Genomic DNA, 11,814 nt, shown 5'->3' with positions numbered 1-11,814 from the left:
ATATATGAGTCCTTAAAATATATTTGAGCATTTGATTTGAATATATGGATTCAACTTACTCTCTTATTCTTGTGGTGAGGGCACATGGTTCCACGAAGGATAGGTAACGTTACTAGACTTCTCTCTATGATGTTGGGTGTACAAGCCATGAGTGCATTATGACATTGAGTTGGTTTTTGAGTCTAGGATTGTTAGGAGCATGTTATCTTTGTTTTAAATATTCGTGAAGTATGGCATAAGAAAAGGGAAGTGTATGTGATTGCATATGCTAGAGTTTAATTGTTGCTATAAACCATGGTCATTGGTGTGGTGTGCTTCAATTATGTAAAAACAAAGTGCTCAAGGTTGTGTCTATAAGTGTAGTTTGATTGCTCGAGGACAAGCAATGTTTAAGTGTGGGGTATTGATATGTGGCTATAATTCCATAGTTTTGTACATTATTTGCCTTGCATTTTATATGCTTTAATGATAAATTAAACTTTATTTACACGTAATGGAGTCTATTTTGTGTGTAGATGAATTGAAGATGAAAGTAGAGCAAAAGGGATATTTAAATATTGAAAGCGTGCTCGAGAATAGTGAAAAGGAGAAAGCTGGCGATGCTAGGCCTTAAGCAGGCTTTATACCTGGCGAGGCCAGACAAAGGCCAGCTTAACCATGCTTTATACCTGGCGAGGCCAGGAAAAGGCCAACTTAACCAGACGTTAGCCTGGCGAGGCCAGGCAAAGGCCAGCTTAACCAGGCATTAGACCTAGCGAGGCCAGGCAAAGGCCAGCTCCACCAGGCGTTATGCCTGGCAACGCCAGGCTTGGGGCGAGATCCATTCCGAGTTTTGAAGATTTATTTCATCCCCTGATTTGAGTAGGACTTGACCTACATGTTTAGGTCTTTTCCTACACATATAAATAGACCTAAAAATGCCATTTTGAGAGATTGATAAGATACCGACATTAGACCGGGGATTCGACCTAAGGAGGCAAGAACACACTAGGAGCAAGGCGGAGAATTCTTCTACGAGTTTATTACTTCCTTCTTCCTATTTTCATTATTGGTTATGAATTCTATTATTGTAGTTATGCATACTATTATGAATAGCTAATTTATTATCTAGAGTTTTGATGGAACCTATTGGAGGATGATTTTCCTGTTACATTAATATAGATTTGTTGTAGCTTTTCTCTATTTGTTCAACTACATTTTTATTGTGGTTGGTTGAAGAGATCTCAATCGACTGTGCCTATTTAGTATGTATTACTCGGGAGCGAGTGAATATTTAGGTAGTTGTTAAACAACATCACTCCTAACGTATATGAGGGATCAATACGGAGGGTTTAAATGTGGGATTAGGGATAACGAAACCTTGGTGCGATCCGAGTGAGCCGTACTTAATGCCAGCTAGCGTAATTCGGGAGACTATGTCTAGTAAATTATGGTAGTTACTTGGGAGAGAATTACAACACTTAGAGCGCTCATGATTGGTAGAGAAAACTTAGGCAAATTTATAGAAAACGTAGCAAAAAGGATTCCGACAATATGGGAAATCATAACTCTAGACCTCCTTAATCGTGTCTCCAATCTTTATCCTTGTTAATTGATAGTCTTACTACTTTCTAGTATTTGTTAGTTAATTAGATAAAAATAAATATTATAATCTTTATAATTAGGAAATTGTTTGGACTTATGTTTCTTAGCGATATTGAACAATTGTAGCTAAGCCTTAGTTCTCTGTTGGATTCAACTCTGGACTTGTAAACCAGATTATATTTGCAGCGACCGCTTAGTCCTTTTTATAAGGCATAGTTGAGTGTGATCAGTCGCCCCAAAATAATAGGCACTTCCTTATTTTCCTCGTAATCAAGAACAATAAAATCAGTAGGAAGAATAAACTTTCCCACTCGAACTAACACACGCTCAATAATTCATTCTCGCATAACTAGTGACCTATCTGCCAACTGCAAAGCGATTGTAGTAGGTCTAAGCACCACCAGTCTGAGTTGCTTGAATAAAGATGGTGGCATCAAATTTATACTAGCCCCTAAATCAAACAGGGCTCTATCCAAGAGATAAAGGGATTGTGAAACTCCAGGATCCTTCAACTTTGGAGGAAGTTTACTCTAAACTCTAGCAATGCACTCTTCAGTAAGTGCAACTGTTTCAAACTCTGTATGTCTTTGCTTGTTTGTCACAATGTCTCTGAGATACCTTGCATACTTAGGCACTTTCTGCAAAATTTCCACCAAACGCAAATTCACACGCACTTGGCTCAAAATATCCATGAATTTCTTGTACTTAGCATCATCTTTTTGCTTTTGCAATCTTTGTGGAAACGGAGGTGGTGGCCTTGTCATAATTACTGGTTCTGATCCCGCTATCTTTCTCATTCTCCTCAACTGGCTTGGGAACTAATTCTCCTTCAGGACTAGCCGTATACTTCTTTTTCTTTGGAACTTCTTCTAACACTTTTCCATTTCCCAAGGTAACCGTATTGTGTTGAGCTTTAGGATTAGGCTCGGTATCACTAGGAAGAGCCCCAATTGGTTGAGTATTTTGAGCACTAGCAAGTTTCCCCACTTGTCTTTCCAAATTTTGAATCACTGCAGCGTGGGCTGCTGCCTGAGCCTGCTGATCAGCCATCAATTTATTTAGAATCTACTCAATATGACTCGTTGAGTTCGTAGGTTGTTCAGCCTGTGATGGTTTATATTGCTGTTAAAGAGCTTGTGGCCTATACTAATTATGAGCACTTTGATTTCCACCCCAAGAAAAATTTGGGTGGTTCCTCTAGTTAAGATTATAAGTGTCTCCATACTGATTTTCTTGGCCTTGATTTGCATTACCCACAAAATATACAGACTCTGGATTAGCTGTGCATAAGTCGCTCATGTGACCCTCTCCACATGCTTCACAAAATATTTGAACTTGTTGCACTAGCTGAGCTTGTTGCTTGTTAATAACCAAGGTCATCTTATTGACTTGGTTTTCCAATGTGGCAACCTGTGCTGATAATGCAGAGACGACATCTAGCTCGAGAACCCCTGTAGATTTTTGCACTGTGTGTCTGCCCATATCTCCTTGTCGATCAGGATTTCTTTTTGAGAATTTGTTCAATAATGCATATATCTCATTGAAGATTTTCTCCAACACTTGACCTCCAGCTGCAGCGTCCACCACAATCTTTGTCTTAGGATGTAGCCCTTCTATGAAAGTGTGAACTAACATTTCATTTTTCTGGTTGTGATGAGGATAATCTCTAAGCAGCACCTTGAACATTTCCCAAGCTGAGTGTAAAGACTCCCTTGATTTCTGTTTGAAGACAACTATCTCACTTTTGATCTTTGTAGTTTTTCCTGAAGGAAAGAACCTTGCCAAAAATTTCCTCGCCAGATCATTCCATGACGTAATAGAATTAGCTGGTTCCGCCTTCAACCATCGGTTTGCTTTTCCTAACAAAGAGAACGGGAACAGTGTGAGCCTTACATAGTCTGGAGTGACTCCGTTAGTGATATAAGCATCACTAATCTCCAAAAAGTTCAGGATGTGCTATTGTGGATCCCCGTGTGGAAGACCCATAAACTGCTCATTCACATAGTAGCTGGATCATGCTCTATTTCAGCTCAAAGTGCTCAGTGATTGTGGGCTTCACAATGCTGGATGTGGCATTAGCAATGCTGAGCATCGCCACCTCCTGAACAACCATATGTTGCTCATCTACCATGTCCACAGGAAATTGAACAAGTGCGAAGATTATCTATGTCCCTTGCTCCCCTCAACTTTCGATGAAATGTTCTCTCAGATTCGGGGTCAATGCCTTGAAGTCTATCCTGGCTTCTGACCCTTCGCATTCAATCAAAGTTCCTGAGAGTAGAGTAATCAATAAGAAATGTTAGACTCGACGAAATAAACAACTAAAGTAAAAGCTAGAAAATAGTCAATTTTCAAGTCTCCGACAACAACGCCAAAAACGTGTTGCTCCCAAACGCACACACAAGTATACGTGGTCGACAAATAATATAGGATTGTAAGTCTAGATATCGTATCCATAGGGAGTTGTGATTAACTATTAACTAAATTAAACCCAAATAATTAATCTATTCAAGCGATTTGCTAAAGTATAAATATTTAACTAAACTAATCTAGAGTAACAAAATAAGAGATTAAAGAAAATAATTTGGCAAGATTAGAGACGAATTCAATAAGAGACAATATTCTAGAGCTATATGTTAGCTAAAAATCCCGTTGAATTTTCTACCTAAATTGTCTAATTAATTTATCTAGTTTATTGATTGACAGGGTTAATGTTACTCGTATCTCCTGAAGTACTACTTGCCAATTCAAGCTAACCTAACGCCTATATTCCTATGGAATTAGGATTAACAAGAATGCATTAATAATTCCCGTATAATAATCAAGCAAGGCGATTAGGTATATCCCTATCCTAACCGCAAATCCCCCCCGACGCTCGAGTTCAAGATCTTGCTCTACTCAATCTTATATGCAATCTAGAATTTTCTCTCCCGAGTTCAATCCTAGATTCGTAGATGGTATTCAATTGGTGATCAAGCAATCAAATAATTAAGCGCAAGATTGAATAAATAAACCAATATGATAAAATAATAAGAACAATTCAAGCTTCAAACTACAGCGTTCATGTGACACCCACAACTCTAGAACTTAAAACTAAGAAACTATGAAATTAAAGAGAAGAGAAGAAAAACTAGTTAGAAGCCTCCTCCTAGCGTGGTGTGTGTTCTTCCACGTGAATTCTCCTTCAAAGTATGTTAGATATCCTCCAAATTAGGTTTAGACTTGCTTTTATACGAGTTGAGGGGAGGGGTCTTGGGCTGAAATAAACTTGTCCCGGGCGAAGTAAGAGATGTTTACCGTCACCAGCGCCCAGGGTAGCGTGGGGCGCTAGCCCTGGTGCTGGGAAATTAAACATTTTGGAAATTGGACCACAGGTAGCGCCCCACAGGTAGCGCCCCACGCTGCCTGTGGCCCTGGAAATTGGCATTTTTAATTTTTTCTCCTTTTTGGCTCTAATCTCGCACCTTTCACCCCATATTTCCTCCGGATGATTCCTACATATAAAACCACCGCGAATTAACATAAATCAATACATTTTACATTCTAAGTCAACGAAACATGAGTAAAATACGAGGTGATATGCATATAAATATGTATACTTTAACCTAAATATCATAGAGATAAGTATTTTATACTGGCTTAATAAAATAAATTCTCTAATCATTAAATATACTTATACTCTTAATCTTGACATAATCATTATTAGTTGTGTATATTATTATTGTTTTGATTTATTAAAAGGCGAGATTCTTTCGTGGATCAATATGCCTGGTAAATTGGATAATAATAATATATATTGACGAAATAACAATTACGTAGTTGATAGAATCCATGTCTTAGTTTTGAGATTGATGATAAACCTTTATGAAAGCTTATAAATTTTCATGTGTAAACCCAATCGGTGAATTTTGTATCCGACACAAGAAATAAGTCAAGCGAAAATCTGAAGAAAGTAATTTAATTGATTAATATCTGAATCTTAACACATGCCGTTATATTTTTATATATTTCGATATTTTTTCTTGAACACCCTTAATCACAAGTCAAACCGAACACTAACAAATTTCCTTGGCCTGTTAGGATATCTTATTTCGCCTACTGGGAAAAAATGAAAACGAATCTGACTTTTCCATTTCCATGTTAATCGATAAAAAGAAAGTTTAACCAATAGGAAACGGATATGAAAAAGAGAAACATTCCTAATAGGAAACTACCTACTTTTAACAGCTTTAGGAATCCTTACATAAATAGCATTTGTTACCATCTCTCTTTATAAATATACATACAGAAACATAAGAAGGCCTTAAATTACATGCACAGACGGTATAATAGCAGGTGAGTCCAGTTTAGATAGTACTGAAACAAAAAAATTCGATCTTTATAACTGTTGTGATTGCCTAATATTTTATTACAATATTAGTGCATAAAACTTAAACTCGAGAAAGAAAAGGAAGGAGAAGAAGAGATGGGGACGGGAAAGAAGAAGATAGAAATCAAGCAAATCATGAAGGCAGCATCAAGAATGGTGACATTCTCCAAAAGACGTAAAGGGCTTTTCAAGAAAGCTTTAGAACTCGAATCCATGACTGGTGCTCGTGTTGCTGCCATTGTTTTCTCACCCACTGGAAAACCTTACATTTCCGGCGATGTTAATTCCGCCATTGACAGACACTTTTCTAGTTCTATAGATCCATCATCTGGTTCTTATGATGTTTCTAGCGGCTCTTCTGAGTCGAGATCATCGCCATTGAGGAACGGTCTCTGTAATTGGTTAGAGAATATCGGTTAGAAAATATCGACGTTGAAGAACTTTTGTTGTTGAAGGAGCAATTGGAAGGAACAAGAGAGAAACTTGCTTGCATGGAGGATTCTGAGTCCTTTCTAGCTTTGTTTATGTCATAGATATATGTATATATGGGCCCTTATAGTCTTTTTTGATTTCCCACTCGACGTCTGGTACCTACATGTATAGGAGCCCTAACTAGTCCGGATTCATACCGCATAAGGGCCATTAAAGGGGGAGCCACTTCCGACCATGTTTTTTTCCATTTCACGGGCTCAAACACGAGATATGAGAATCAAATATCTAACCTTCTTATAGCCCTCAAAGGAATGCATCTACATTGTTTTACTAAGAAGGGAGAAAAGATTAAAAAAGAGTTTTATGTACACAATCAGATCATTGAAAAGCTAAATGCATGTCAATGTTTAAACTGAACATGGTTTGTGACTAGTAAAGATGGTAGGTAACATATTTGCTACTGGCCAATTTACACCAAGATGTTTAAATTTCTTTTTAACCATAAGTGAATGAAGCTTAAATCCCATTAATAGAATAGGTGTGTAATGACATTTGAGATCCTAAATTATGCTGTATCATCCCATACTAAAGTAAGCTTGTGTTGTTAATCTTGCTTTTCTGAAGAATTTTGGACTTGAGGTCACAGACTAATTGTTTGTAATTTCTTCCTGAAGATCCATTTTCGGATAACGCATCTTCGAGCTGCTTCCTTGTTTCCTCTAAGTTGATCCTTAATTCATTGGCTTCAGAAGTGAAACAGTTTATTTTCTGTGCAATTTCTTGTCTTCTGAGGATTCTGCCACTGCAAAGATCAAAACCAACCTTCCACTCACTAACCACCAGTTTCCTGTTAGTAAATTGATCGGTGAATATCGGAAAACATAACATTGGAACTTTGCACCAAATACTCTCCAATACTGAATTCCACCCACAATGCGTCAAGAATCCTCTTATAGCTGGATGTGAAATTACATCGATTTGGCTACACCATGGCACAACTAATCCTCTGTCTTTTACGTCGTCCTCAAATCCTGATGGCAAAAGATCAGTTTCCTTAGACCATGTGATGTCGGGACGAACCACCCAAATAAAGCTCACACTGCTAAGGAGAAGTCCATGAGCTATTTCAAGAACATCTTGTCTACTAATATTTGCAAGACTTCCAAATGATATGTACATAACTGAACCTTTTGGCTTGGTGTTTAGCCACTCGATGCAGTCTGATTCCACCCACAGGTTTGTTGGTGCAACACTTTTGGTGAAGCCATTTGGGAAAATTGGTCCTATGGCATAAAATGGCTTCTTCTCTTGTAAAGCTGAGATTGTTGAAGACTCTAGTTCTTGTACTGTGTTGCAGATGATCATATCTGCTTTCTTTGCATCTTCAAGTGACTTGAATATGTAGCGGTGCATTATGCTCCATGGCTCGGGATCTTGAATGTATGAAGGAAGATCTCTCGGTTCAATAGCCTGAACGCCTGGTATATAATGTATCATGTCCTCACGATTATCTGTCAAACAGAATTGAATTTTTAACAATCATTAACTTGAAAACTCAATAATAAAGTGCTGATTTTTAGATATGAAATCATACCTTGAGAACCAAAGTGACCATTACTTCTTAGGAGGTCCATATGATAGTAACTTGTAAATGCCAGAGCTGGTTCAGTCCAGAATGATATGTTAACAAGATTATACTTCTTGGCAATCTCTGATGGCCAAACATAGAAACTATCAGCTATTAGGCAAGAAACTGGAGGATTATGGTTTGAATCGACAAGATTTCCTACGAGATCATCCACATGTGCTGAGAAAACATGTAATAATCCCTCCATGAACTGATTGTGGTTCCTTGCTCGATCGAAATTCAGTGGGAAACCATCACATATCGTTGTGTATCGAATATCAAGGCCTGATTTTCGTGCCTCAGTGAAAATATCATAATCGAGAGAGCTGCCAGATACTGATTGAGCTTTCATCAGCCTTTGATGAGTTGATTGTGTATTGACAAAAGTTATGGTGAGACCTTTGGATGCAAGATTTATTGCAAGATGAGTGAATGGTACAATGTGACCTTGAAGAGGCGCTGGTATCATTATGGCATGTGGCTTTATGTTTTCTTCTGGTTCCATTTTTTTGTGCCTGTAGTAATTGGAAAGCGTTAGTCCTCAAGCCAAATGATGTTTTATACGCCGACAAAAAAGGGCAGCCCGGTGGACAAAGCATCCCGTGTTTATGCTGGGTTCGGGAAGGACCGCACTCAAGGGGCTGTGATGTAGGCAGCCTACTCTAATGCAAGCATCAGTGGCTGATTCTACGGCTCGATCCCGTGACCTATACGTTGACAGTATAAACTTTTTTAAACTATCAATGAATTTAAACATATGATAACATATTAGTTACCATTTTTATCAGGTTAGGTGTTAATGTTTATCATAGAGATTTACAAGTAATTATCTTTTAATTGACCAGATTGTATAAATATTTTTTGTACTGTGAGTTCGTAGAATTTAAACTCATGACACAATAGGCCCAAGAAACCAACATGCCCAATAACCTCCTTAAAATGATTAGCTTCTTGGATATGGTTAGTTTTCAGGGGTAAAAATTAAAATGTAAATAAAACTAAACATGATTAGTAGGAAGCTAGTCAAGATTTGACATGTTCTGTTTTCCTCATTTTCTCCTCCAACTGACTACTAGATCTCTTGTGTTTCTTGGATTAACCAGAAGTAAATTCAAGTCAACTCAAGATGCTTCAAAGTTTCAAGTCAACTCAAGATGTCTTCGTGTGACTGGCTTCGAACCGTGAACTTAGCCACTGATACTTGCATTTCATTAGGGAGGCTGGCTTCGTGCAGCGGGCTTCCCTTCAAGATGCTTCAAAGCTTCAAGCAATTTTGTAGTGAAAGGAAGCACAGCGGAATGACATTAAGATCCAAACCAGGTTCACAATATTCACAGAAGGTGAATTATCTGAGCCTTTGAACTTGTAACACAGTGCTCAAACCTCCCAAGAAACAAATACAAACATCAATAATGTCTTTATTCTAAACAATTTGGGGTCGGCTATACGGATCGATGTTGCTCCGCTTAAACAAAAACGCCATCTGGAAAACATAGGTAAAGCAAAACGTGCTAATATGACTAAAACTTAATTCAAGAGATATCTACTCCGTGAAATAACATTTCATATAAGTTTAACAAGTCTCAGAAATCTCTTCTAAATAAGAAAGAAATAAGTATATCCAGTAAATATTTGTTCTGTAACAAGACATTTCATACCTGTAAACTCTTTTCAACTGGGCAAAGAGGATTTTGTGCAGAAAAAAAAAAGATTATTATTGGATGGTTAGCTGAAGGTAAAAGAAGAGAAAGATGTGGCCTTTATAACCTATGGGAAAGAGGTGAAGCCACTTCTATGCTTTAAAAAAAGATTTGAGGAGTTCTGAGTCTTTACTAATGCTTTTTCTGGTCTGTACGATAGAAATTAGAGCCACTATTGATATCTTTTTTTTATATTGGGAATTTGTAATTTAAGATTTTTGTGGTATAGGAATCTACTCTAATATAGAAAGAGAGAAACATATAATTTCCTTAATCATTTTTATTATTCTTTTTGGTAAAAATGGGTGTTTGGAAATGTGTCCATCCACATGGAAATATAAGCCACAAAAGTGTTAAAGTCTATCTGCAACCCCAATCTCTCTGTCCTTTTCGAAAAGTGTTTGCTGAAATTGGCTTTAAGTTATGTCGAAAGAACGATTAAAAATATTGCCTTTTGACTAAGCTCTTTAACTTATGTTTTTTTTTTCGTCCTTTAATTTTGGGTTAAGAAAGTGTCTATTTGAATATGCTTTAAAAGAAAATGAAGAGATTTAAAATTGTTATAAATATATTATATTATAGATGTTCATTTAGTACTCCGTTGTAAATAAGCTTCCTGAAGAAACTTATCCATATGGGACTCCACCGTAAATATGTTTATCTATTTAGTACTATATTGGAAATAAGCTTCCTGAAGAAGCTTATCACTTCGGTACCCGGTTATGGATAAACATTACCCCCAGTAGAAGTTTATCCATACCGGATATAATAAGTTTATCTTTTCAGTACCCAGTTATGGATAAACATTATCCCCGGTAGAAGATTATCCATACCGGGTATAATAAGCTTATCTTTTCAGTACTTCGTTATGGATAAATATTGTTCTCAGTAGAAGATTATCCATATCTGGTACAGCAGCAGCTTGTAGTAGCAGCTTACACAGCAGCTTATAGTAGCTTACACTGCAGCTTGTAGTAGCAGCTTACAGAGCAGCTTCATTTCTTCTATAAATAGAAGAGATTTCAGTTCATTATGCACATCAGTTTGAGTTCGAATAATATATCAGTTTCTCTCTATACTTGTCTTTACTTTACAGTCTTTGTTTTATAACACGTTATCATCACGAAGCTCTACCATCTCGAGCATTTATTTATGTTATTTTGAAGAATATGGATAACCCTCAAATTATGTTTGGATCAAAGACAAATCATGAAGATATGTGTGTTATTGATAGTGGAACAACTCATGCCATATTCAACGATCAGAAATACTTTTCTTATTTGCATAAGGAAAAAGCAAATGTTTCAACAATTTCTGGTAATATAAGTTTGATTGAAGGCTCCGGAAGAGCCATAATATTTCTGTCTAAGGGAACAAAACTTATTATAGACAATGCATTGTTCTCCTCCAAGTCCCGAAGAAACTTGTTGAGTTTTATAGATATCCGCCGAAATGGGTATCATGTAGAGACAATATATGAAATGAACAGGGAATATCTTTGTATTACAAAGAATATTTCTGGTCAGAAATGCATTGTAGAAAAGTTACCAACTTTATCTTCTGGCTTATACTATTCAAAAATTAGTACAATTGAAGCACACTCTATCGTAAACCAGAAGTTTACGGATTCAAATACTTTTGTGCTTTGGCATGGCCGTTTGGGCCATCCCGGATCAATAATGATGAGACGAATTACTGAAAATTCGAGTGGGCATCCATTAAAGAACTTGAAGATTCTTACAAATGACGAATTTTCTTGTGATGCTTGTTATCAAGGAAAAATGATCACTAGACCATCACCGATGAAGGTTGGTATTGAATCCCCTGCCTTTTTAGAGCGTATACATGGGGATATATGTGGACCTATTCACCCACCAAGTGGGTTGTTTAGATATTTTATGGTCCTAATAGATGCATCTTCAAGATGGTCTCATGTGTGCCTACTATCATCTCGCAACCTGGCGTTTGCAAAGCTATTAGCCCAAATAATTCGATTAAGGGCACAATTCCCAGATTATCCTATAAAGGCCATTCGCCTTGATAATGCTGGAGAATTCTCATCTCAAGCTTTTGATGATTATTGTCTATCAGTTGGGATAAAA

At 37.1% G+C, this 11,814-nt stretch overlaps 2 protein-coding genes across 3 annotated transcripts; one reads left to right on the top strand and one right to left on the bottom strand.

Annotated features, from left to right (window-relative positions):
• Positions 1-6,049: 6,049 nt before the first annotated feature.
• Positions 6,050-6,373, top strand: LOC107781806 (MADS-box transcription factor 23-like). The gene has a single exon (XM_016602586.2). It carries the CDS (start codon positions 6,050-6,052, stop codon positions 6,371-6,373), a length of 324 nt encoding a protein of 107 aa, XP_016458072.2.
• Positions 6,374-6,744: 371 nt separating this feature from the next.
• LOC107781805 (UDP-glycosyltransferase 86A1) lies at positions 6,745-9,984 on the bottom strand. Of its 2 annotated transcripts, none has more exons than XM_016602584.2 (3): positions 9,671-9,984; positions 7,980-8,527; positions 6,745-7,896 (listed from the first exon to the last, which is right to left on the bottom strand). In XM_016602584.2, exons 2-3 carry the CDS (start codon positions 8,515-8,517, stop codon positions 6,971-6,973), a joined length of 1,464 nt encoding a protein of 487 aa, XP_016458070.1. In that variant the 5' UTR covers positions 8,518-8,527; positions 9,671-9,984; the 3' UTR covers positions 6,745-6,970. The 2 variants fall into 2 exon arrangements, with proteins under 2 accessions (XP_016458070.1, XP_016458071.1); XM_016602585.2 differs by having other exon boundaries at positions 7,980-8,719; positions 9,671-9,871.
• Between the last annotated feature and the right edge of the window lie 1,830 nt (positions 9,985-11,814).

The sequence above is a fragment of the Nicotiana tabacum genome, chromosome 11 (assembly GCF_000715075.1).
Source record: "Nicotiana tabacum cultivar K326 chromosome 11, ASM71507v2, whole genome shotgun sequence".
In the NCBI taxonomy this organism is placed as follows: Eukaryota; Viridiplantae; Streptophyta; class Magnoliopsida; order Solanales; family Solanaceae; genus Nicotiana; species Nicotiana tabacum.
The sequence above is the reverse complement of the archived record's forward strand: the minus strand, read 5'-3'. Positions and strand labels throughout refer to the sequence as shown.

Coding starts and splice junctions, on each gene's coding strand:
- LOC107781806 (XM_016602586.2), top strand. CDS start 6,050: ATGGGGACGGGAAAGAAGAAGATAGAAATCAAGCAAATCATGAAGGCA.
- LOC107781805 (XM_016602584.2), bottom strand. CDS start 8,517: ATGGAACCAGAAGAAAACATAAAGCCACATGCCATAATGATACCAGCG. Junction 7,897..7,979: donor TGGTCACTTTGGTTCTCAAG/GTATGATTTCAT, acceptor TCTGTTTGACAG/ATAATCGTGAGGACATGATA.